The 25,381-nt window shown below is 48.4% G+C and overlaps 1 protein-coding gene across 2 annotated transcripts in view; it reads left to right on the forward strand.

Moving 5' to 3' along the window:
- Positions 1-25,381, forward strand: part of RNF213 (ring finger protein 213) — a 2,973,532-nt gene that overhangs the window by 2,185,268 nt on the left and 762,883 nt on the right. For both annotated transcript variants that reach the window (XM_078654076.1, XM_078654077.1), the window contains exon 41: positions 638-738. In XM_078654076.1, the coding sequence (XP_078510202.1) occupies positions 638-738 (101 nt within the window). The remainder of the gene's footprint in view (positions 1-637; positions 739-25,381) is intronic.

Below are 25,381 nucleotides of genomic sequence, written 5' to 3' on the forward strand. Positions count from 1 at the left end.
ATTATTGAACAGCACTAGCTTGAGGCACTCCAAAATAAAAGTGGCAGGTCTGTCTCCTACTGTTCTGCTGAGGAGTGATGCTACTGATTCCACTGCTCTTCTCTGGGGTATATTTGTGTGGAGTGCCTCGATGTCTAGTGTTACCAAAATCTCACACTCTGAGTTGAAAGGTGTGTTTTCAATCTTATTAATTAAATCTCCTGTATCCTTGATGAATGAAGGATATGTAAAAGTGAGGGGCATAATCAGGAATCCACATATTTAGATATGGGTTCTCTGTTGGAATTGATGGATGAGGTAATAGGGCGAAGTTATATCTACAACTAAGGGACAGCCCGCTTGAGCTGTTTATAGCCACTGTGACAATATTTGTTGGTCGAGTGGGAGGTTCTTTATATATTATTGCAGTTTGATTTCCCCTTTTCTCCCAGACCACACAAGTCAATTTCTATGGGGTACCTTTGAACTTGTCTGTGGGGCCATAGGAGGATCCAGATGCCTGAAAAAATAAGTTTATGGTGGAGGTGGGACCACAGAGTAGCAGAGAGGGTGGGAGGAACAAATCATTCTAATAGGAAGGCTTTTATTACATTATATTCAAGGATGTGGTGTCACATTTAATGTTCTTCTCTTCCAGTGTCTTCGAAGAGAATCGGACATAAAGACTGAACGGCCTTTTACTGCGGTCATTGAGGTGCTTCGCAAGTGCAAAGATGCAGCCAGCTGTGTTTTTTCAAGGTAACTTCTTGGGAAATGAGAGATGTTGCCATAATACAAATGGTAGATACAGTGATGCAAATGGCAGATAAATGTTTTTGGGCTTGTGGAATGAATGTATTTTTAAACAAGCACTAGCAAAGCTAGCAGGTTGGAGGCTAACTGATTTGAGTTGCCAACATAGATTTCCTCAGATGGCTGCTGTGCAAGCACAGGCATACAAAGCAAAGACCTTCTAATAGATTTCTTTTTTTGTTTTCTTTATAAAAACCAAGCAAGATTGCCACTGTGCATGTGTGTGTGTGCTTAGCGACCAGCTTGTAATACATATTCCTGTCATTTCAGTCAAGGAGCCACTTTGTAAGTGAATAGTTTTTAGTATTTGTTTGTATTAGTTATTCACAAACATATATGCCATACAATTCCCCTAACAGAGTCAATGATGACTTAAACATTGTATAGCAAGCATCCTAGTAATTCCAACTGGACCCCCCCCCCGCATACCTTAGCCATTTGCCTCATAACCTCTTCACATCCAGACAACAAAGATGTTCTTCACTTTTCTAACCCATATTAAATAATGACCATCCTATACTTCATATCCCCCACTTATACACTATGACTTCCACTTGCCAGTATAACCACCTATTCTATTGCAAGAGGTACGACCTAAAAATTGGTGTCACACTCTACCATCTCTCTCAGTTCCCACAGCACATATTGTAGCTGTGTGTATCTTACCCCTGTGTCCCAGTACAGGGTGGTCTATTATTTGGAGGGTCAGTCAGTGGTCTAATCATCTCAGTCCAGGTCATAAGATCTTCTGCCAGTTTTTCATCTCGGCGAGTCTGTCTCTTCAGAATTTTCAATGCTGTAGACCATTTTAGCTTGTCTTGTACCTACCTATCATCCGTCGGTGGTTCAGCACGATGCCAGTGAATGGCTATTATCTTTTTTATGGGCACTGCTCCCAGTAAGTAGAGTTTCCTAAACCTTCTCCCCTTTTAGGCTTTACGCAGCAGTCTCAAGAAACACTTTCAAATCATCAGATGAATTACTCAACCGGTGCTGTGTCCCAGTTTGAGTACTACATCTGGGCAAAAGTCTTCCATCTCTGTACAGTGCTAGAGAAGGTGTATACAATCTGCTCTTTCCTCCTGATATCACAGGCACTAGTAAGAGTGCCCCGGACACATCCTCCTTAATGTCATCATGTTCTTTTTGGCTGAACAGTTTTAATAGTCTACTACAAAAAGCCTGTGAATACGGTAGAGTCATAATAAGGCAGTTGGAATTAAATACTTTTTAAATATTATTCTTTGTTTCAATTTCCCGGTGATGTGTGCAGTTTCTCCATAGAAAGAGTCTCAGCAAGTCATAACTCTGTGCTGTGCCCAGCCAGAAAACTTCAGCAGAATGCTGTGGTTGAGGACATTCTTAAAAGAATTATGGAAGTTCAGAAGTGTGGTATTAAGAGCTCCACTGTGACTCTGTCAGAAATAGACAAGGTAGTGGACAACGTCTACACAGACTAATTAAGATGTGCTTCTCTGGAATATTTAGACACTAAATGCTTCTTTAAAAGCTATAGAGTTATAATTATTTAAAGACTCTACATACAGATATTGATAGTTGCTCCAGACCAAATTTCAGTGGATCAGTTCAATAAGGTCAGATCTCAATATGCTCAGGATTATTGTGTTTATTTATCCAATATCTAAAATATTGTAGGTATGAATGTGTGAAAAAGGTGCAATATCCTATTGCATTGGCCATGAATTGTTAGTCTTTGTCCAAAATAAGGATGTTCAGGTGAGCCACAAACATGAATCGAGTATATATTCCAATATTTTAAGGGTTATTATGTTGCAAATCATTTGAAATTATAGACAAGGTAGGTAGTGGTCACTCGCCCTCATTTTATTTAATGGACTTACCGCTGAGAAATGGAAATACCTTACGTAGGCATGTGAAATCTGTTTATCTCTATAATGAGCCATTGATTCATGGAGCATCCACAAAATAAATTATCTTTTTTTGTCTGCACATTCATAGAATCAAAGCCATCGTATTAGTATATATAAAGACAGGATAGCATAGGTAAATACACTTTGTAAGTGAGACCTCCCTTCTAGTCTGAGAACAGATTTTGATAGGGAAAGAGAAACAGAAAAGACTGCATGATCAATTACTCCAGAGCATAGACCAGACTAGTCTTTGACTTTTCTTATGTCATTCACATAGGCGCAGTTAAAAACCTCACATAGGTAGACACTCAATTGTGCCACTAATATATTAAGTCCTATTTTCTGATTCTAATGTGACAGTCAAATGTTGTTGGAATAGTGTTAAAAAGGCTGCTAGCTCTTTGCATGGGAAAAAGATACGGTCAACATTTATCAATAATATAAACATATTACTTACTAAGTATTCTAAAAATCTAAAGATCTTTGACTTGGGGAGGCAAGGTTAGTTAAGGTTATCGCTCTTAACCGATTGGGCTGTTGACAGTCGTGAGGAGACGCGAGACGTGGGGAGGCATGGCTCGCTGGCTTTCCTAGCTTGCTAGTGCAGGAGCACGGCAGTCAGAGCTGAGCGGGTTTGAGCAGGTCGGAGCTAGACGGCCTTGAAGGCTGAAGGCCGGAGAGGCTGAAAGCGTAGCTGTCGACTGCAGCAAGGTGGGTCACCACACGCCTGTAAACAGAATGGCCGCCCCCTCCATCTCTGCCTAATTTCCGACATTGGAGCAGACAGTTGACGCAGCACTCGCAGAAACCCACGCCAACTGGTGGAGAGCAGTGGTAAGCCAGCCAGTCTAGGCTCTTGAGGCACCAACCTGCACAAACAGGAACGACCGGCATTAGGGCGGTGCAACTTATTAAGCTCCAGGTGGCCCCCTGCTCTGCCAGCCGCTCCTGCCACACCCCTCACCTCTTCACTCTTCAGCAGTGTTTTCATTGCGCTCATTCCAGTTCACAGTACCAGAGGCAGTGCCTGCACGCTGCTGGCCGTAGGACTCGAGCACTGGGCGCTCTCAGCCGGTGGCTCCTGCAGTTCCTGCACCCCACATTACTCGGGACTACATAATTTTCCATCGGACTTTGTTAGCCAGACAAGGTGGGAAAAGTAGCAGAAGCGGCCCGATTGGCTGGATGCGGCTTGACAGCCTCTTTACCTGCAAGTGGCGTTAGTTGCTTTTATCAAAATAGATCAACATCTAGGGCCGCGCCACAACACCACACCCAGCAGAGCCTATAACCGGGATCTCCAGGAGGTCCTTGACACACGCGAAGGCCCCTGGAGAAAACCCAGCTCAGACGACAAGAACCAACACAAAGACACATCAGTGAGCTCGGTCCCCACCATGGACTGAAGCCCTTCTAGAGCGAGTTTGGTGGTACTCTCAAACTGACCCCCTGCTTAGCTATAGACATTGCAGTCCTGACCTATGAAGGGGCCTACCAGTCGTAAACTGAAGCACAGCACCCAGTACAGACAAATCTCAAGGGTGCAAAGGGTGCAGACAAAAATGCTCCTGAAGCGAGACACAGAAATCAAGGTCGAACCTAAAGAAACCGGCTGGGATAGTGTCTTAAGAGCATTGCCTCTGATTCAAGACGGAAACCCCAGAAGCTGCAAGTGAAAGGAAAGCTATCTACCAAGCTCATAGAGGTGAAGAGGAGGCCCTACATTCGCCGTACAAAAACCACAATCACCATCTAAGCACCGGTCATCAGGCACAGGGCTTTAGGGTCTCAAACCTTGGACACATGTAGACAGGACCGTTGCCTAACCATGAGATCAGGAAGACCATGGACAAGCCTTTACAGGCTGCAAAATGGAAGAAATAAGACCAAGAAAACCGGGCCAACTGCACTCCTGCCAAAGCAAAGAAAATTAAAGACGCGAAACCCAAAGCTAAGTCAAAGATCCAAACAAATGAAGACACCTGAACCAAGCTGAAACAACCGGACACCAAGGGATAACTGGGAACCGCACAGGCACTAAGCACGCAGCCTGCCCAAATCCGCCTAAAATCTACACCAAATTTAGCTTCCTGAAAAATGCTGGATTAGTGCTCTTTCCAAGCAATGAAAAACTCACTGGACTACAAACCTCATTAATTTCTGTCCCCCCAACTGACCTGGGACCACCTGTCCTGTCACCAACCTTCAACCACCCAGAAATTCCTACGCCCGCTCAATTCCCACTTCAAATCTTGTGCAAAACTCGAACAAAGGAAACCGTAAACTGGCAGAGTCAGGGTCTTGTTAGCACTTGGTACGAATCAATCATTGTACCCATTTTTAAAAAGGGCAACAGGGCTAGCTGCATGTGCTACCGCCCAATATCCCTGCTTGACTCAACAGTTAAAATTATCGGTAGGGTCATCCTAGATAGGCTGCAGTCATGGGCCGATGTTATGTTATTGTTATGATGTTATGTTATTTTGTGGCTTTTATAGCGCACGGCTACTCCAAAGAGTGTCCCGGCGCTTTATTAACATCCTGAAAAGCAAACATAACACAGAAGAAAAAGGGAGAAAGGGAAATAAAATCTAGGAGGCAAACAGCCAGGTTTTTAGGCCCTTCCTAAAGGATAGCAAGTTGGAATTGCTACGTAACGCGAAGGGCAAAGAGTTCCAAAGCTATGGGGCCCGAAGCATAAAAGAGCGACCTCCCAATCGGGCCCTCCTCACACGGGGAACAATGGCAAGAAGCTGCGATTCTGACCTCCGAGATCGTGAAGGACAGTATTGCTTAAACCTCCTCTGCAGGTATTTAGCCCCGATGAGCATAAGATCATTAGTGATCTACAATACGGGTTTAGAGAAGGAGTTGGGACCATAGATCAAGGACTCAACTTATTTATACTTCTGGAAAAATATACTAAGGTAAAGGGAGGGAGGTTGTTTTTAACTTTTGTGGACCTTACCTCCGCCTTTGACTGTGTTAATCACAGCAAATTATGGTCAATTTTAACTCACTTGGGTGTAGAGGATAACATAATACGTTTTTTAAGAGAGTTGTATAATGGGGCTAGGGCAACGATCGGATATGGTATAAAAGGAGAGTGCACGAGAATGTTTAATATTGCGCGGGGAATGAGACAAGGATGTGTCCTTGCCCCATTTTTATTCTCTATTTACATCAATGGGTTGGAGGATACTCTGCTGAGGGACTGCACTGATATGCCTATGGCATTACAACGCCGAATACCGGCACTCATCTATGCAGATGATGCCGTCCTTATGGCAAGGACTCCCATAGCAATGCAAACCATGATCCCATCTTTCTGTACTTTTATGACTAATTTGGACCTGAAGGTGAATTGCACCAAAACCTTTTCCATGAACTGTGGTATAAAAGCAAAACAGAGGAAAAGAACTATGTTCATTGACTCTAAGCCACTGGATCATATTGCAACTTTCCCTTATTTAGGTATACTATTTGACTGTACAGGTCAGTGGAACAGCGCAGTCAAAGGGAGAAATTTGTTGTTTACCAAATCCGTGATGGCCCTTAAACTATTCAGTAAGAAGATGGGAAAGAAACCAGTCCATGAGCTTTTAAGTATTTATAAAGCTAGTTGTGTTGCGGTGGCAACTTATTTTGCGGGAATTTGGGGTAATACTAACATCACCAGTTTACAGCTGACTGAGAATAGCTTTCTGAGATATCTTTTAACTATGCCTTAGAGCACGGCCACCCATAATTGTCACACTGAATTCGGTATGCCCTATTTAGAAGATCTTATTAGGGCCCAACCCGTTCTTATGTGGCATCGGGTGTGGACTACCATCGAGTGTCACTTGAACCGCCTCATATTGGGGGACGCCCTGAAATTGGAGGATGTCCATCGTGTGAAATGGCTTAGATGCATTAAAACCGTTTGTGGTAATATTAATCCTCCAGAATTTTATGATGACGCAATGTCAATGGCCACGATCCCGAGGAAAGAGTTGAAAAGGTTATGTATTACGTACTTATTGAATCTCCGAGATCAAACTGAGTTGACCAAAAAAAACTGTGATTGCTCATCAATAGTTTTTAATTTCGCATGCTATTCAACCCTAATTAACCCTGCGGATGACAGAACTTTAAAGGTTTTTGCTGATACGATTTAGATTTGGGATTCTTTTTAGATTGAGTTTCCCTGCCATTAACGACTGGACAAGTGATATAAGTAAATGCCCATGTGACGATACATCCACCCAATCGGACATTCATATTTTATTTTTTGCAAATTTTATACAGTACCAAGGAAAAGGTAGATTATGCCCATTTTAAAATATATGAATTGTAAACAATGTCGACCTGCCTTCCTGGCAATCAGGAAACTTGATGACATATTTACGGTAGCATCGGTTTCTGGTTACCTTAGAAATTTCTTTCAATCAAGGAAATCGATAATTATTTAAGATTTTTAATAGCCTGAGCTGCATAAATATTTATTGTGTAATTTGTGTAAATTGATAAAGCTGTGTTTTTATGTACTATTATGGTTATCAATGTTTAATAACCGAATAAAGTCTTTTGAATTTGAATTTGAAACTGGCAGAGTCATCAATACCTCCAAGGAAGGTAGAGCCTAACCCAGGCTTCCTACAAGATGGCCAAGGAGAACACAACGGGAGCATTCCCTGCACACAAGCAGAACGCAAGGCATCCCCTGGCCAAACAAGGCCCCCGTGGGTAGCCCAATAGCCACCAACAAGCAGGGATCTTTAACAACACCCCGAATCCTAGACCTTGACAGGGAACCACAGGAACTTCACTCATAGCACCTTCTAGAATCCAAGAGGAAACCGAACAGAAAGATAGTGAGCCACTCTCGTACCTAAACACCGGAATTGGATGAGATACTTGCAGCTTACACACAGGTCCCTGACAAAGCACCCCGGATAGCAAGTCAACTGAATTCTGAAAACAGCCCTGATGGCAGGTAATGCAAAGCAAGTGCAGAACAACAACCTCTCTCGAATACTGCATGGACAACCCTCTTGAACATGGTCCAGCTCTCTGCAGAAGCCCTGCAGTATCGGTCAAATAACACTCTGGCAGTCTATGTGGCAGTTATTGACAGCAAACTAGGAGAATTAAACTCCCTAATAAAAAGAATGCAGGATGACACCTCCTTTTTTCAAATAAAGTGTCCTTGCACAAATATTGACGACAAGCTGTCAACTGTCCCCACAATGTTAAATGATCTACAATTTGGTCGTGAACAAATCACACGGACCCAGGGAGACCATCAATCTGGGAAGAAATCACCACAACTCCCAAGGCTCAATATAATCTAGTGTTCACACATGCACCGTCCCAGCCGTAGAATGCACCAGAAGACACACAGATCAACCACACCAAACACTACAGTTAGCAAACAACTCAAAAACCCCATGGGACATTCCAGATGTTCAGCCAAAATCTTAACACGAATGCACTTAGGGAACCTCAGCACAGCAGCAAGACACATCCCACGCTGGGCCAGGTAGTCTGAGAAACATCAAAGAAAATGCCAAAATCAGACGGGCACAAAGCAGAAAGGGGCGTAAAAAAAAAATCTGTTGGCAAAGTACAACTTTATCCCCTCTTCGACACAAAAACAAGATCATCCAAAACGACAGTCTAACCTGCCCATCTGGACGTACAGGGAGACGGGCAAGACAGCCACATATGGACCGGAATCACATCAAGCCTGGAGAACAACCAACTGAGCCCAGCCAAACTTCCCCAGCAGTGAGCTTGCCGGGAGAACTCCCTGGACAAAATCACATGTCAGACATCAACTCTAAAAAGTCTGCATCAACCCAAACAAACGGTGGCGGCAGAGGATCCCATTGCTCCAACTACAACTGATTGTTTTGCTGACTCCAAACAGACAAATAGAAACCACACAGGAGAACCCTTACTCTTTTAAAGAATCCAAAATAACACCACAACACAGTACAATTGTATGACTCAAACTGGCAAACCACCAACTGCCTCGTCAATTGCAGGCTTAATTCAGATGCCCTACATTAGCATTCAGCACAACACAGCACTCAGGGGTCCCACTGAAACAAACTTGTCTGGTGCTACTTCGCAAGAATAGGCCTAATACACCCTAATACTTGACAAAGAGAGACCAGATCTTGAAACCCTTCAGACTACCACTGGAGGCCATCAGGGCAACACCTTAGTACTAATCTTTGTCCTGGAGTATGTCTCCAGAGGAAGTCATGATGTCCTAAATAGGGAAACTATCCTCTGATGACTAGCAGCCATCCCAAGACTAAGTGACCTAAAATCAAAAGACCTTATGGCAATACAGTTTGAAAGCTCCAACGAATCACCCAGCGGAGAAGTAACTAAGACCAGAAAGACCATCAAAAAGAGTCTTAACAGAAGGACCAGCTCTCACAAAGACCAGCAGTAAAGAGAAACCACATCAGTGCTCAAAGATGCTAAGGGCCCAGTGGAAGAAGATCGCTCAATATACAGATTTAATGGGGAGAAGGAGCAAATCGCCTGCGAAAGACCACAAGCAGATATAGGAGACATAGTCCGAACAATCAGATGTTATCCAATGAAAATATGACCACAAATGGCTAAGGAACAAGCGGGAGCCAATCCCTGATTACCTTGCATGAGCAATTAGAACATTATTGGCCTGAATACAAAACTAAGTGACCCGGATCTGTATAATTATTTGAAGTCCTTCAATATAATTTATCTTCAGGAGACCTGGCTGGCCGAGCCTGTCTACATACAAAGCTACACAAGCTTTTTTACTCCAGCTGTGAAATGGGCAAAATAATGGGCTCCTCTCAGGAGGGCCGGCTAACTACATCTCGATAGCCAGCTTAGCCTCGGCAACAGTCCTGGACATAAAATTCACAGGAATAAATGCAATGAAATGTACCATTATAATAAAAGGCACCAACTTTGACGTAATCCTCATCAATATATACATCTGAAAGAGACACGTTAGTGATAGATTCCTTACCTTAGAATATCCCCAGGCATCAGACTGGATCCGGAAATGTTTGCGTAGCAATACCAGCGCGCGTTGGTAGGCGTCGTCTGTGGCTCCGCGTCCGTCGTCGGCGTCGTTAGCGCCGGAATGACGTCGTCGGAGTACTTAGACGCCGCCCATGCGCGCTGACGTCAGTTCTTCTTTTTTCCCCGCCAGCTAGCGCAGATCCGGAGAAGCTCTACCCCTAGTCACTTTTTGACTAAACTTTTTGATCTTTTTGATCATTTCTTTCCTTGAGTCTTCGACTCTACTGGTGCCGGTAGGGATGCCCGGGTTCAAGCCCTGTTCGAAGTGCGACCGACTGATGTCGGTCACGGACCCCCATCGCCGGTGCCTGAAGTGCTTAGGCCTCGACCACGACGACCGCACCTGCTCCGACTGCCGGGCCCTGACGTCAAAGGCTAGGCGGGAGCGGTCCCGCAAGTGGCTTGAGCACCGGCAGTCGGCCGTGCCATTCCAGGTTCCGGTCCCACGGGAGGTCGAGGGACCGGTCGCGGGGTCGGAGTCCCCGCAGCCCCGGGAGTGGACATCGGTCGTCGGTATCCAAGTCCTCAGGTAAGAGGCATGAGCATCATCGTTCCTCCGACCCGCCCCGACGCTCGCACGATGCGGCCGGGGGGCTCGGGCCCACGCGGCTCCGAGGGAGTCGCAAGTGTCGCCGCCTGCCCCACACCTTCGGGTCCCTGGGCACGGCGCGCCGCCAGAGGAGATCGAGCGGTACCTCATGGCCATGAGGACCCTCCCTCCTCAGCCGGGTCCCGTGGCGCCTTCGGGCCCATCGGTCCCGGCTGGAGGCCCTAGCGGGTCGGGTGCTTAGTCCCCGACGCCGCCGGGTGCTTCGGCCCCGACACCGCCGGGTGCTTCGGCCCCGGCGCCGCCGGCGACTTCGGTCCCGGTGCCGTAGGACCTCACCGGATCCGCTTCCGGATCCGGGTCGTCACCGGTCGACCTCACCGGCGCCGGCCCCGAGGGTGTCTCCCCCGGCGCCCATTGTGGACGCCGTCCCCAATCTACCCTTCGGTCCAACTCTTGCGCCGGAACGGCGCCGCTGGGCGCCGCTTTCGACGACCTTCGGAGATTTTTATTTCCATGAGGAGGCCCAGTCTGTTGACCCTGGGTTACAGGAGACTGGTGTCGGAGGTGATTGGGAGGGGTCTGAGGACCCTCTGGCATAGGAGTGCCAGTCTCAAGAGGACTGGACATATGAGCTTGGGGAGGCCAGTGGTATTGACACCTCGCCAGACACTGGTTTTGTCTCCCCTCCCACCGTGGCTACGGAGGAGGGGGCTGCTTTTAGCGTAGTGTTGACGAGGGCAGCCAAGGCCTTGGGCCTTGAGCTCCCCGTCGCGGCCGTGAGGACTAACCTCACTGAGGTTCTTAAACCGCAGGCAAGCTCCAGTATGCTGCCGTTTAATGAAGCCTTATGTGACGTTCTTGTGGGCACTTGGTCCAAGCCCGCCACGGGTCCGCCTGTGGATAGGAACGTGGCCAGACGCTACCGCCCGGCCCCGGGCGACCCTTGCTTTTTGTCCACCCATCCCACCCTCGAGAGCCTGGTTATCCAGGCCTCCACTTCCCAGACCGCTTTCCCGACGGCCCCGCCCGATCGGGAATCCAAGAGATACGAACAGTTCGGAAAGAAAGTGTTCTCGTCCCTGAGTTTGGGACTGCGGTCTTTCAACACCGCGTGTCTCTTGGGCCGCTACACCCACACCCTGTGGGACACGGTCGCAGACGTGCTGCCACAATGCCCGGAGGAGGTCCGGGCGAAACTCGCCCAAGCCCTTGTGGAGGGTCGAGATGCGGCACGATACTCTATACGGTGTGGGCTGGATACCACGGTCTCACTGGGCAGGGCGATAGCAACGACGGTGGCGGTTCGACGCCACGCCTCGTTGAGGTCAGCCAATTTCTCGGCCGATGTCCAGGCCACCCTCCTGGATATGCCGTTCGATGGCCGTCGCCTTTTTGGCGACAAGGCAGACCATGCGCTGGAGCGTTTTAAGGACTCCAGGGCTACGGCCAAGTCCTTAGGCCTCTCGGCCACGCGCCAGCAATCGGGTGCCTTTTGCTCCTTTCGTGGCCACGGCAATGGCGCCCCCACATGTGCTGCCAGCCACGCACCGCAGAATACCCAGCAGCGCGGTGGCAGCCATGGAAACCGCCGTGGCGGCGGTCGGGGTCAACGGCGCGGCCAGTCCACACCTCCCTCCGCAGCACCTGCCTCAAAACCTTCCGAGTTTTCAGGCCCATGTGACGCCTGTGTGAGGCAGGGTTCACCATCACCACTTCCACTGGCGCACTGTCACATCGGACAAGTGGGTGCTGCAAATCGTCCGAAGGGGCTACTCCTTCCCCTTCGAGGCGACCCCTCCAGCCATGCCACCGCTATTCCACCGCGTGTCGGGGGATCACTTGCAACTTCTGCAAGAGGAAGTCACGGCCCTCTTGGCCAAGGGGGCCATCGAGCGCGTTCCTGGGCCAGAAGTAGGGTGTGGATGTTACTCCCACTACTTTCTGGTACCCAAGAAGGGCAAGGGGGGCCTGCGCCCGATCTTGGACCTACGGAACGTCAACGGCTTCCTCCGTCAAGAGAAGTTCAAGATGCTGACTTTGGCTCAGGTCTTAGCTGCCCTGGACCCCGGAGACTGGATGGTAGCGTTGGACTTGCAGGACGTTTACTTTCACATCCCGGTCCTGCCGGCCCACCGGCGTTACCTGCGGTTCACGGTAGGCCACGAGCACTTTCAGTTTACCGTGCTCCCCTTCGGCCTTACCAGCGCCCCACGGGTGTTCACGAAGGTGATGGGGGTGGTCGCAGCTCATCTGCGCAGGTTAGGGGTGTCAGTCTTCCCCTACCTCGACGACTGGTTGTTGAAGGCGGGTTCGCCCCAGACAGTCGTCAGCCACCTCCAGACTACGGCCGACCTCCTGCACTCGCTGGGGTTCTCCATCAATGTGCCGAAGTCGCACCTGTGTCCCTCTCAGAAGCTCCTCTTCATCGGAGCGGTTCTAGACTCGGCGCAGTTTCGGGTTTACCCTCCCGAACAGCGGGTTCGGGATATTCAGGCTCTGATTCCCATCTTTCAGCCTTTATCCCGAGTCTCGGTCAGGTTGACGCTGCGGCTTCTGGGGCTGATGGCCTCCTGCATCCTTCTGGTGCATCACGCCCGGTGGCGAATGCGGGCTCTGCAGTGGGACCTGAAGTTTCAGTGGGCCCAGCATCAGGGCAACTTGTCCGATCACGTCTTGATCTCGGAGGGCACTGCAATACAGTTACAGTGGTGGCTCACGGACCGCGATTGGGTCAGTGGCAGATCCCTCTCCCTACCCCACCCGGAGCACGTAGTTGTGACGGACGCGTACCTCCAGGGCTGGGGTGGCCACATGGGAGAGGCGGGGATCAGAGGACTCTGGTCTCCGGCGGAGGCCCGGCTCCACATCAACCTGTTGGAGTTACGGGCGATTCGTCTAGCACTGAAGGCATTCCTCCCCTCTGTCCGGGGGAGTGTAGTGCAGGTGTTCACGGACAACACCACCGCCATGTGGTACTGCAACAAACAGGGCGGGGTGGGGTCGTGGACCCTATGCCAGGAGGCTCTGCGCCTCTGGCAGTGGCTGGAAAGTCAGGGTGTGACCCTGGTGGTTCAACACCTGGCAGGTTCTCTGAATGCCAGGGCGAACGAACTCAGCCATCGGTGCATGATGGATCGTGAATGGTGTCTGAGCTTGGACGTGGCGCAAGGCCCACTACAGCAGTGGGGAGAGCCTTGGTTAGATCTATTCGCCCCCGAAGAGAATGCGCAATGTCATCAGTTCTGCGCGTTGGAATTTCCAAGGCGGCACTCGCTCGGAGACGCTTTTCGTCGCGAGTGGAGTTGCGGTCTATTGTACGCCTTTCCGCCTATACCACTTCTGCCCAGAGTGCTGAAGAAGATCAGGCGCGACCGGGCCCAGATTATCCTTGTGGCTCCGGACTGGGCACGAAGATACTGGTATCCCGAGCTACTCAGCATGTCAGTAGATCCCCCGATCCGTCTGCCTCTTCGGGAGGACCTTCTGTCGCAGCAGCAGGGGACGGTCCTCCACCCGAACCTGTCCAGTCTCCACCTACAAGCTTGGAGATTGAGCGGCGACAGTTGAGGCCATTTGACTTGCCTCCCGAAGTCTGTAATGTCATTCTGGCAGCCAGGCGTCCCTCCACAAAGTCGGTATACGCCTGCAGGTGGAACAGATTTGTGGCATGGTGCACAGCAAAGGCGGTGGACCCACTCTCTGCCCCCCTTTCTGAGGTTCTCCTCTTCCTTCTTTCTCTTGCCCAGCAGGGCTCTGCTCTGGGCACTGTCAAGGGCTACCTTTCTGCCCTTTCTGCCTTCTTAAGGCTACCTGATCAGCCTTCTTTGTTCAAGTCCCCTATTGTAAATCGATTCCTTAAGGGCATCACGCACATGTTCCCTCCTGTTCCCTTCGTGATGCCCCAGTGGGACTTGAACCTTGTTCTTACCTTCCTGATGTGCGCTCCCTTTGAGCCACTTCACAACTGTCCTCTTCGTCTTCTGACTCTAAAGACTGCTTTCCTGGTTGCCATCACCTCTGCCAGGAGAGTGAGTGAGCTCCAGGCCCTTTCTTGTACTCCACCTTTCCTTTCTGACCATCCCGACAAGGTTGTGTTGCGTACTAAGCCATCTTTCCTGCCCAAGGTTGTCTCAGCCTTCCACATCGGGCTGTCCATCACCTTGCCAACCTTCTTTCCGCCTCCGCATCCCTCTAAAGAGGAAGAGTGGCTCCACCGTCTGGACCCAAAACGTGCGCTCTCATTCTATTTGGATCGCACACGCCAGTTCCGGGTGGATGACCAACTCTTTGTTGGTTACGTGGGCACTAAGAAGGGGAAGGCGGTACACAAGCGGACCATCTCCCGGTGGATCATTTTGTTTATCCAGGCATGTTACTCCATGGCTAAGAAGGAGTCCCCTGTTGGATTGAGGGCTCATTCCACTCGGGCCACGGCGACTACAACTGCCCTGGGCCGGGGAGTGCCCTTGCAGGACATTTGCCAGGCAGCTACGTGGGCCTCACTGCACACGTTCGCACGACACTACTGCCTGGACAGTCAAGTCCGGAGGGATGTCTTCGTTGGCCGTTCCGTCCTCCAGGACTTTCTGGTGTGATTATTGGTTCGCAGACCCACCACCGGGGATGGTATTACTGGGGTATCTATTCTAAGGTAAGGAATCTATCACTAATGTGTCTCTTTCAGATGCACAAGTTACTAGTTGTGTAACGATATATCTGTAAGAGACATTAGTTAGTGATAGATTCCTTACCGACCCACCCATCCTCCCCGTTCTGCGAACCGATATCTAGGGTTAAGGTCATTCCCTTTCAGGGCCCTAGTTTCTTGGCATCAGTGTTGGTTCTATCATGGCTCTGCGTATCTGGCGCGGAAAAGCTGTGTATCAGAACTGACGTCAGCGCGCATGGGCGGCGTCTAAGTACTCCGACGACTTAATTCCGGCGCTAACGACGCCGACGACGGATGCGGAGCCGCAGACGATGCCTACCGACGCGCAGGGGTATTGCTACGCAAAAATTTCCAGATCCAGTCTGACGCCTGGGGATATTCTAAGGTAAGGAATCTATAACTAAGTAATGTCTTTTACAGATATAACGTTACACAAGTAGTAACTTGTGCATTAATTCCAAAAGCAAACCCAAAGACTTCAGAAAGGTAGTGCAAGAACTAACGAGGCTAGCGGAGGAGGAAGACTCGACCCACTTTGTCATCTCAGAGGACTTCAGCCTAAATCTACTGGGCACATCCTCTGGCGACCTAGCAGTATCCCAAACTACGCTATGGTAAATACCTGACCAAGGCAGAAATATATCCAGGCTCCAAACAAAAACCGTGATCCTACTATTAGAACATTTCGAACATCTAAGCATGAGGGCCCTGAATGACCGGTTTCAAGAAGATAACCATCCAGCCGCTACATTTCACTCCCAACAGAACCAGCGCATGTTTTGATTACACCTTTGTATCGCTTTATATATTTCAATACGTTCACTCCATCCAAATTCTAGACAGACCTGGCAGTGATAATCTCCTGCAAGAGGTTTTATTCTCCTCAAACCTCACTCCCCCAAAACATATCAGTGAGACAATGGACAAAACCTACACTACAAACTACAGACGCATTAAAACCACACCAGTCTTTCTTGTACAACTGCATGCAACCATAGGGGGCCTACTTCAAAACATCATAGGTAAAGTAACTGCTGCTGTCAACATCTGGGAGATCCTCAAAGAAACACCTTGGGAAATACACATAAAAGCTAACACATCCAACTCTGTAACCAAAGTGGACAATGAGGTCAGCTGTGCAATACATGACCCTAGATCCTGGGAGCACACAACTGGAATAAACAAAGCTCTTTGGATCCTGAGGAAAAGACCAGGCTACTTGACCACCCTTGCGGCCCTAAGAGTACACTAAAAACAGACCAATTAATTTAGATGGTCAAAAAAAAGAGACCACGATAACAAACTCTAGGCTAAGCTACGCACTGATCTGAAACACAATAACAGTGCCAGATTTTGGGCTACTGTGAAGCAACTTCTCCAACCAGGCCACAGAGGCATTGACTCCATGGGCTAAATGGAGCCCAATACCTAAAAATCACTTCAATCATGAAGTAACAGCTAACCCACAGACAGATACTTGGGAAACTTCAAGTTCGAGGCATATGAGCTGCCGATTACACACTGTGCATTGATTGCCACCTAGTGTTGGGCCCGCTGTTTGCAGTTTGTTTTTGTCCTGAAAAGTTATTTGGAAGTCACGCGATAGATGACTCCTCCTTTGGACCACATTGCGCATGGGCATCGGCTCCATCCTCAGAGATTGTTTTTTTCTGCCATCGGGCTCGGATGTGTTTCCTGCTCTCCGGTTTGGAATCTGATTTTCTTTGGCGCACAATCTTCACCCAGTTCGAAGTTCGAACTGGGTGTCGAAGTCTTCGATTCCGGTCGTCGACGAAGGCTCATGGAAAGGATGCCATTCAAGAAGTGTCCTCAATGTGGTTCGAAGTTTCCCCACACAGATCTACATGAGGTGTGCAACCTTTGCCTCTCACCGGAGCACGAGGCCAAAGACTGTTCCGCTTGTGCCTCCTTCCGCTTCAAGAAGACGATTCGGGACCAACGAGCTCAAAGAACCATGCCTCGCTCGTCAACTTCGATCCTGGACGACATCTGCCAAGAGGGCGTTGACGTGCCAGAACGCCAGCGGGCTGAAGAAAGTGCCAGCTGCTCTGATGCCGAAGACTCAGACGTCGAGGACATCACTCCAGCTCAACGGGCCGTAAGTAAGAACGTCAACCCCAACCCTTCCTCGAACACCCTCCAAAAAGGCTTCAGTCACACCCTCACCTTCGGGCCCGGGTGCACACCGAGACACTGCTTCCCACGCCCCGCCCTCGGGCTCGTCAAAGAAGCCTACTAAGCCTTCAGGCGGCTCAGGCTCGAGTCAGCCGATTCCCGGTGTGTCGATCCCACACCGACACAGAAAAAGAAGCCATCTTCCTCATCCACGCCAACCGCTGCTTTGACACCTACGCACTCGGCGCCGAAGAGTGGCACCGGCTCATCGACGTCAAAACCGCACTCAGAGTGAAGTAAAAAACGACCTAAATGTACCGACTCCCACGCTTCGGAACAAAAAAACCCACGGAACCGAAAAAACACACTACGGTCAAAGACATTGTAAAAGGTCACAGTTCTAAGCCGAAAGACCCTAGACCAGCTACCTAATTTGTGTAAAAAAATAACTCTGGAACCGAGAACTTCGACACCGAAGGACCTGCCATACACAGAAGAGCTTTTGTACCAGATCCTACTCAAAAGACTTTTGTAAAGGATCCTAAGTCTGGACAACTGTCTATTAGCTCCAAGAAGAGACCACTAGAGGCACTTGCACCTCCTCCTCCTCCAAAGAGAAACATTGCAACCTCTCCATTAAGGGTCCCTTCTCCACTTCCCCATACTCTTCCACCTCCCCCACCACATCATTCTCCTACACCATCCCCTAACCTAACCCAGATGATGATGTAGACACAGACTCTGATGACACAGATGGGGGGGGGGGGGGGGGGTGCTTATGAACCAGTAGGCAACGATAGTCCCCCTCAGTCACCTAATCCATTGGATGATTATAACACCCCTGATGTGCCTTACGTCCCTCAAGATGATGTATATCCCTCCAGCCGCCCCCCCCCCCCCGCCCCCCAGAAGACACTATAGGTTTTAACCTACTAGTCCAGAGGGCTGCCCACACAGACACTGTGGAGGAAGATTTCTTATTGGACACCTTTGATAATACACAAAGGTTCACTGCCATTCTGCCAGTGTTTAAGGGGGTCATTTAACACGCAACAGAGGTCTTTAAAGATCCTGTCAGGGCCCGAGTCTTCAACCCCCGCATTGAGAAAAAATACAAAGCTGCCCCTACAGATCCAGTTTGCATTAGAGGTCCAGCACCCCTACATTCCTTAGTAGTTTCTAATGCACGTAAATGTGCCAATTCACAAACATCAGGGGAGGCCTCACCACCAGACAAGGAATCTAAACTCCTAGACGCCTCCGGCAAACAAACAGCGTCACAGGCAGCTAACATATGGCGCATTGCCAATACCCAAGCGCTATTGGCAAAAAATTACAGGGCACATTATGATGAACTGGAGTCCATAATGCAGCATCTACCAGACAAATATAAAAATAAGGCCAATTAACTCATACAAGAAGGTAAAAATGTCACTAATACTTCCATTCGTTGTTCCCTAGATGCTGCAGATTCTGCCTCAAGGGCAATCAATACTAGTGTCCTTTTGCGTAGGCATGCCTGGCTACGTATTTCAGGTTCAAGTTCAAATTTCCATCCTCAATCAGCCATTTGATGAAAAAAACGTATTTAGCCCTAATGTCGATGTATCTTTAGAGAAGATGAAAAAAGACACCGACACGGCTAAATCTATGGGAGCCTTTGCAGCTGCAAGCTCCCAGACGTTCTTTTCGTCACTCATCATATAGAGGCAACGCAAGAGGCTACTCCTCCGAAAGTCCCTCCACTTCCTACAAGACCCCTAGTAAATCCACATTCTCTAAGGGCTACCAAAGAGGAGGTTATAGGGGTAACAACAACAAAGGCAGAGGCAAAACCAGCAACTCCCGCTCTGCCTCTACCCCTACCCAATGACTTTCCTCCCCTCCCCCCCCCCCCAACATTCCACCCCTGTGGGAGGAAGACTGCAACAATTCCTTCCTGCCTGGACCAACATCACATCAGACAGGTGGGTGAGACAAATTATTCAATCAGGTTACTGTCTAGAACTAACATCTACCCCCCCCCCCCCCAACATACCACCCATACAGCGTCCAATGTCACAAGAGCATCTATCACTGCTAAAGCAAGAAGTAATATCCTTGCTAGAAAAAAGTACAATAGAACGAGTTTCTCTGCACCAACAAAACAAGGGGGTTTACTCCCTATACTTTCTTATCCCAAAGAGGGACGGCTCTCTAAGGCCTATTCTAGACCTCAGACCTCTAAACATATACATACAGTCTGACCATTTTCACATGGTAACACTTCAACAAGTCCTTCCTCTCCTATTACAAAATGACTCTCCTATTACAAAATGACTTCCTTGCTACTCTAGATCTCAAGGATGCATACTTCCACATTCACAAAGCTCACAGGAAGTATCTCAGATTTGTAATAGACGGGCAGCAATATCAATTCAAAGTACTCCCATTCGGAGTCGCAACAGCACCAAGGGTATTCACCAAGTGCTTAGCAGTAGTGGTGGTACACTTACGAAGACAGAGAAAAAACAAAGGAAATGATGGACGGAGCGTTGACAATACAAGCACTCACCCCCAGTCAACTGATCTGGGTTTAATCCAACACCATTCTTTAGCCCACTCTGCCACCCCAGTTCAGACATGGCCATATGCAAATCAGTCTGACCCTGTGCCTCATGGGAACAGTCCAGCCCGAACTGCCAAGCCATACCTTCCCTGGACCGGAAACAAGCTACCGAGGACCGGTTTCTGGCATTTCAGCCTTCTTCAGCCCGGCTTGCTTGAATTCAGTGGCAAAGTGAGCAAGGGACTCACGTCTGAGCATACCCTGCCAACTTATGGCGAACAAAGAAAAACCAAAGGAAATGATGGACAGAGCGTTGACAATACAAGCACTCACCCCCAGTCAACTGATCTGGGTGTAATCCATCACCATTCTTTAGCCCACTCTGCCACCCCAGTTCAGACATGGCCATATGCAAATCAGTCTGACCCTGTGCCTCATGGGAACAGTCCAGCCCGAACTGCCAAGCCATGCCTTCCCTGGACCGGAAACCAGCTACAGAGGACCGGTTTCTGGCATTTCAGCCTTCTTCAGCCCGGCTTGCTTGAATCCAGTGGCAAAGTGAGCAAGGGACTCACGTCTGAGCATACCCTGCCAACTTATGGCGAACAAAGAAAAACCAAAGGAAATGATGGACGGAGCGTTGGCAATACAAGCACTCACCCCCAGTCAACTGATCTGGGTTTAATCCATCACCATTCTTTAGCCCACTCTGCCACCCCAGTTCAGACATGGCCATATGCAAATCAGTCTGACCCTGTGCCTCATGGGAACAGTCCAGCCTGAACTGCCAAGCCATGCCTTCCCTGGACCGGAAACAAGCTACCGAGGACCGGTTTCTGCTCACTTTGCTACTGGATTCAAGCAAGCCGGGCTGAAGACGGCTGGAATGCCAGAAACCGGTTCTCGGAAGCTTGTTTCCGGTCCAGGGAAGGCATGGCTTGGCAGTTTGGGCTGGACTGTTCCCATGAGGCACAGGGTCAGACTGATTTGCATATAGCCATGTCTGAACTGGGGTGGCAGAGTGGGCTAAAGAACGGTGATGGATTAAACCCAGATCCTTTGACAGGGTGTGAGTGTTTGATTGATTCAGATGCTCCGTCCATCACCACCCCCTTTTGTACCACATTTACGAAGACAGCACATCCACGTCTTCCCGTACCTTGACGACTGGCTCATAAAAGCCAGCTCATACAACCATTGTGTGAAACACACCCATGCCACCATCCAACTGCTCCACAACTTGGGGTTCACAATAAACCACACCAAGTCTCATCTGCAACCATCCAAAGTATAACAGTACCTTGGTGCCACAATAAATACCTCAACAGCGCTAGCTTATCCAACTCCAGTAAGGATAGCCAGCATGCAAGCTCTTCTACACAGTTTCAGCCACAACACTCCCTTCCAGCACAAGTGTTCATGCAACTCATAGGGATGATTTTCATAGTGCCCCATGCAAGACTTCAAATGCGTCCTCTCCAAGAGTGCTTATCACGTCAATGGAACCAGGCTCAAGGTCAATTAACAGACCTAGTGTTGGTAGACGGTCGGACTCATTGCTCTCTGCAGTGGTGGAAAACCAAAAACCTTTCCAAAGGGCGACCATTCCTAGAGCCAGCTCCTCAAATCGCTCTCCGGCTGGGGAGCCCACCTACTACAACACACCATGCAAGGCAGGTGGACACCGCAACAAAAGTTACTCCATATCAATCACCTGGAGTTACTAGCTATATTCCTAGCACTGAAAGCTTTCCAAAACCAAGTATCAACCAAAGCTTTGTTAGTCCGCACGGACAACATGACAGCCATGTATTACATACAGAAACAGGGCGGAACACACACCTGCAACTCTCTCAACTAGCACAAAACATATGGCTGTGGGCTATACCTCAAAATATATTCCTTCTAGCCCAGCATGTTCCAGGAGTACAAAATACCATAGCAGATCTCTTAAGTCGTCAGACACAACAGACCCACGAGTGGGAACTTCACCCACAAGTTCTTCAACCATTCTTTCAGATGTGGGGACAACCTCAAATAGACCTCTTTGCCACCCACAAAAACGCCAAATGCCCAAGCTTCGCCACCAGATATCCACACCCACTATCCAAAGGCAATGCGATATGGATGAACTGGTCAAACCGATTTGCGTACACTTTTCCACCTCTACCACTCTTGGCACTAGTAGTACGCAAACTACAGCAGCATTCTCTGACCCTCATCCTAGTTGCTCCAACGTGGGCCAGACAGCCGTGTTACTCCTACACTGCTACAACTGTCTGTAGTACCGCACCAAAAACTAGACCTGTCTCCACGCCTTTTAACACAGAACCGTGGAGAGAACAGGCCCACCCAGACCCAGCTCAGCTCAACCTTGCGATCTGGCTCCTGAAATACTAGAATTTGGATATCTTAACATTCCTCCAGACTGCATGAATGTCATAAAAGAAGCTAGACGTCCAACCACTAGAGCATGCTATGCAGCTAAGTGGAAACGCTTTGTAATATATTGTCACAAAAACAATATTAATCCCCTAGATGTGTCTATTCAACACATCATAGGATACTTACTACACCTCCAAAGATGTAACTTAGCCTACACATCTATTAGACTACATCTGGCGGCCATAGCAGCATATCTTCAAAACAGACAGCATCTATCTCTGTTCAGAGTGCCTGCTATTAAAGCCTTTATGGAAGGCCTTAAGAGAATAATTCCTCCCAGAATACCACCTATACCAGTGTGGAATTTGAACATTGTTCTCACACGGCTAATGGGACCTCCCTTTGAACCTTTACATAAATGTGAACTACAATTGTTAACATGGAAGGTTGCATTCCTAGTAGCTATTACTTCTCTACGGAGAGCTAGTGAACTACAAGTACTAACCGTTCAAGAACCTGTCTTGCAAATGCATCATAATAAGGTCGTTCTCCATTACTAATCCGAAATTCCTGCCCAAGGTCATTTCTCCTTTCCACGTCAATCAATCTGTGGAACTGCCCGTTTTCTTCTCGCAGCCACAGACAGTAGCAGAAAGAGCTCTTCATACCCTAGATATCAAAAGAGCATTGCTATACTACATCGAGAGAACACAACCCTTTCGTAAGACTAAACGACTTTTTGTGTCTTTTTCACCACCACACAAAGGTAATTCCATATCAAAATCTGGCATAGCTAGATAGATTGTCAAATGCATACAGATTTGCTACCACAAAGCTAAACATGCGTTTTCTGTTCCTCCTAAAGCCCACTCTACAAGGAAAATAGGGGCTTCAATGGCATTTTTAGGGAACATTCCCCTAGATGACATCTGCAGAGCAGCTACATGGTCTACACTGCACACATTCACAAAACACTATTGTGTAGATGTGCGAACCAAACAACAAGCTAATGTGGGCCAGGCTGTTCTCAAAACATTATTTCAAATTACTGCAGGGGTGGTCGCCGCTAAGAGTGGGTACTGCTATACAATCTATGCACAGTGTGTAATCTGCAGCTCATATGCCTCGAACGGAAAATGCTACTTATCAGTATGCATCTGTTCTTGGCATGTAGAGCTGCAGAGTTGCACACGCCCACCCGCCTCCCCGGCTAACCTATTCTGTTCCAGTATTATCTTAATTAGATACAGCTTAAATGGACATCCTTCCTTTTCTTGCAAAGCTCCATCATTTCCCTAATGGCGAAAAACAGTCTGAGGATGGAGCCAATACCCATGCGCAATGTGGTCCAAAGGAGGAGTCACCTATCTTGTGACTTCCAACGAACTTTTTAGGACACAAACAAACTGCAAACATCCGGGCCCAACACTAGGTGGTGATCTATGCACAGTGTGTAACTCTGCAGCTCTACACGCCAAGAAAAGATGCATACTGGTAAGTAGCATTTTCCTTACAGCACAAGACGAAGAGCAGCCCGAGGTGGATGCATAATGCAAATAGTCAAAGTGCAAAAAGATGGAGCCCCAGGCCCTAACAGTATACCACCAGCAGTGTTCAAACACGACCCAGACCTCTGGGGAGCAATTATAGCACTGGTGTTCACGCAGGTCAGAAGCACACATAACCTCCTAGCGTCATGGAAAGGCTCGGTCCTATCTCTTATTTTCAAGGCCGGAGACAGGTCCCTTCTAGCAAATTATGGCCTAATAACCCTGATCGACAATGACGCCAAATACTTTGCCATAACAGTTCTTGATGAGCTAACCGCATGGGCCTCCAGCAAAGCCATCATACCATACAATCAGAATGTTTTTTTTAAATCATCCGGTACGATCACAAGCAATCTAGCAATCTCTCTACTAATGGATGCTGCCCGCGCCTCCGATACATCGCTATTGTTTTGTTAGATCAACTGAAAAGCAGCCTTTGACTGCGTGGACTGTGGCGGAAGCTAGCAAGCTGTAGTGTACAGCGTAACCTGCTGATAATGCTGCACAGCAACAACAGTCAAGGTAGGTGCAGGTACGCAACTCTACCATAAAATCAAAACCACTTGTGGTCTAAAACAAAGTGGCTTGGCGCCAACCTAATTTAACCTCTTCCTGTCTGACATGACTGAACAACTGCAAATCTGCAACTCTTCCCCCCCCCCCCTCCCTAAACTAGGTGGCAAAGTAATATCAAGCTTTCTTTACCCCGACGATGTGGAGCTAGTCAGTCACTCTTGGGTGGGTTTCAACAGCTGCTAGACATCAAGAAGGCCTACTCACTCACCAGCGGCTTGACGATCAATCTTGGCATAACGAAAACCATAGGTTTCAAAATCAAGAAAGCTGAAACGTAGGCCAGTTTCTAGGATGACATTTGGCTGGAAAGTACGGAGGAGAACAAATACCTTGGGATCATCATTGACAAAAAGGCACATTCACAGCCCAGAAGAACGCAATACAAAGGAAAGGCCTGGCTCTGGCCATAGCACTCCAAAACCAGAAGATAAAACTTGCCTGCCCTTCCCTGAAGCCACTGCTTGAAGTCACAAGAGCAAAACGTCTGCCAACAATCTCATGTGGAAGCGAATCGCCAGCAACCTAGAGACCCCAATCACCCGTGCCTACAGAATCATTTATTCTTTGCCAAGTTACACCTCAACTGAACAGGCAAGATTGGAATTTGGGTTGCTAATACAGTTGCAAGCCAAGCGCTGAGCATTCATGATATGCTGGAACATGATTCGGAAAGCCAAACCAAACACCCTGAACCACATACTAAAGAGATAACTACAGTACAGCAAGGCATCATCAGCAAGAGTCTACGTACAAGAGTCCTTCGACCTCTTGGTCTCACACAACTTTAGGATACACCTACCAGTTTTCAGACTTTCAAGCGCCTGGTTATGAAGTCACTCAAAATTCAGTCGATCAGTGAGGACAATGCCACATTATCAAAAAGCGCACACAGGTTGATAACGCTCACAAATTATAAAACTATTTTGCAACTGGCTACCCAGCCTTTATCAAGCTGCATTTTCTAAAATAGTGGTTGAGGCTACTACCAGTTAAAGAGAATTTGGCACGTAAATCTCCCAGCTGCCTCTGTGGGATTGGTAAGGAAGACCTGTTGCATTTAGTATGCTCCTGCAATGTTGTACACAAAGAAAGGGGCCAACTACTAACTAGGAAAAAGACTACATCACAACACAATTTGCTCAGCCAGCAAACCCACTGCATCGTAATGGACACACTATCATTCAGGAACAGTATGACCCTCTTAAC

The sequence above is a fragment of the Lissotriton helveticus genome, chromosome 7 (genome assembly GCF_964261635.1).
Source record: "Lissotriton helveticus chromosome 7, aLisHel1.1, whole genome shotgun sequence".
NCBI lineage: Eukaryota > Metazoa > Chordata > Amphibia > Caudata > Salamandridae > Lissotriton > Lissotriton helveticus.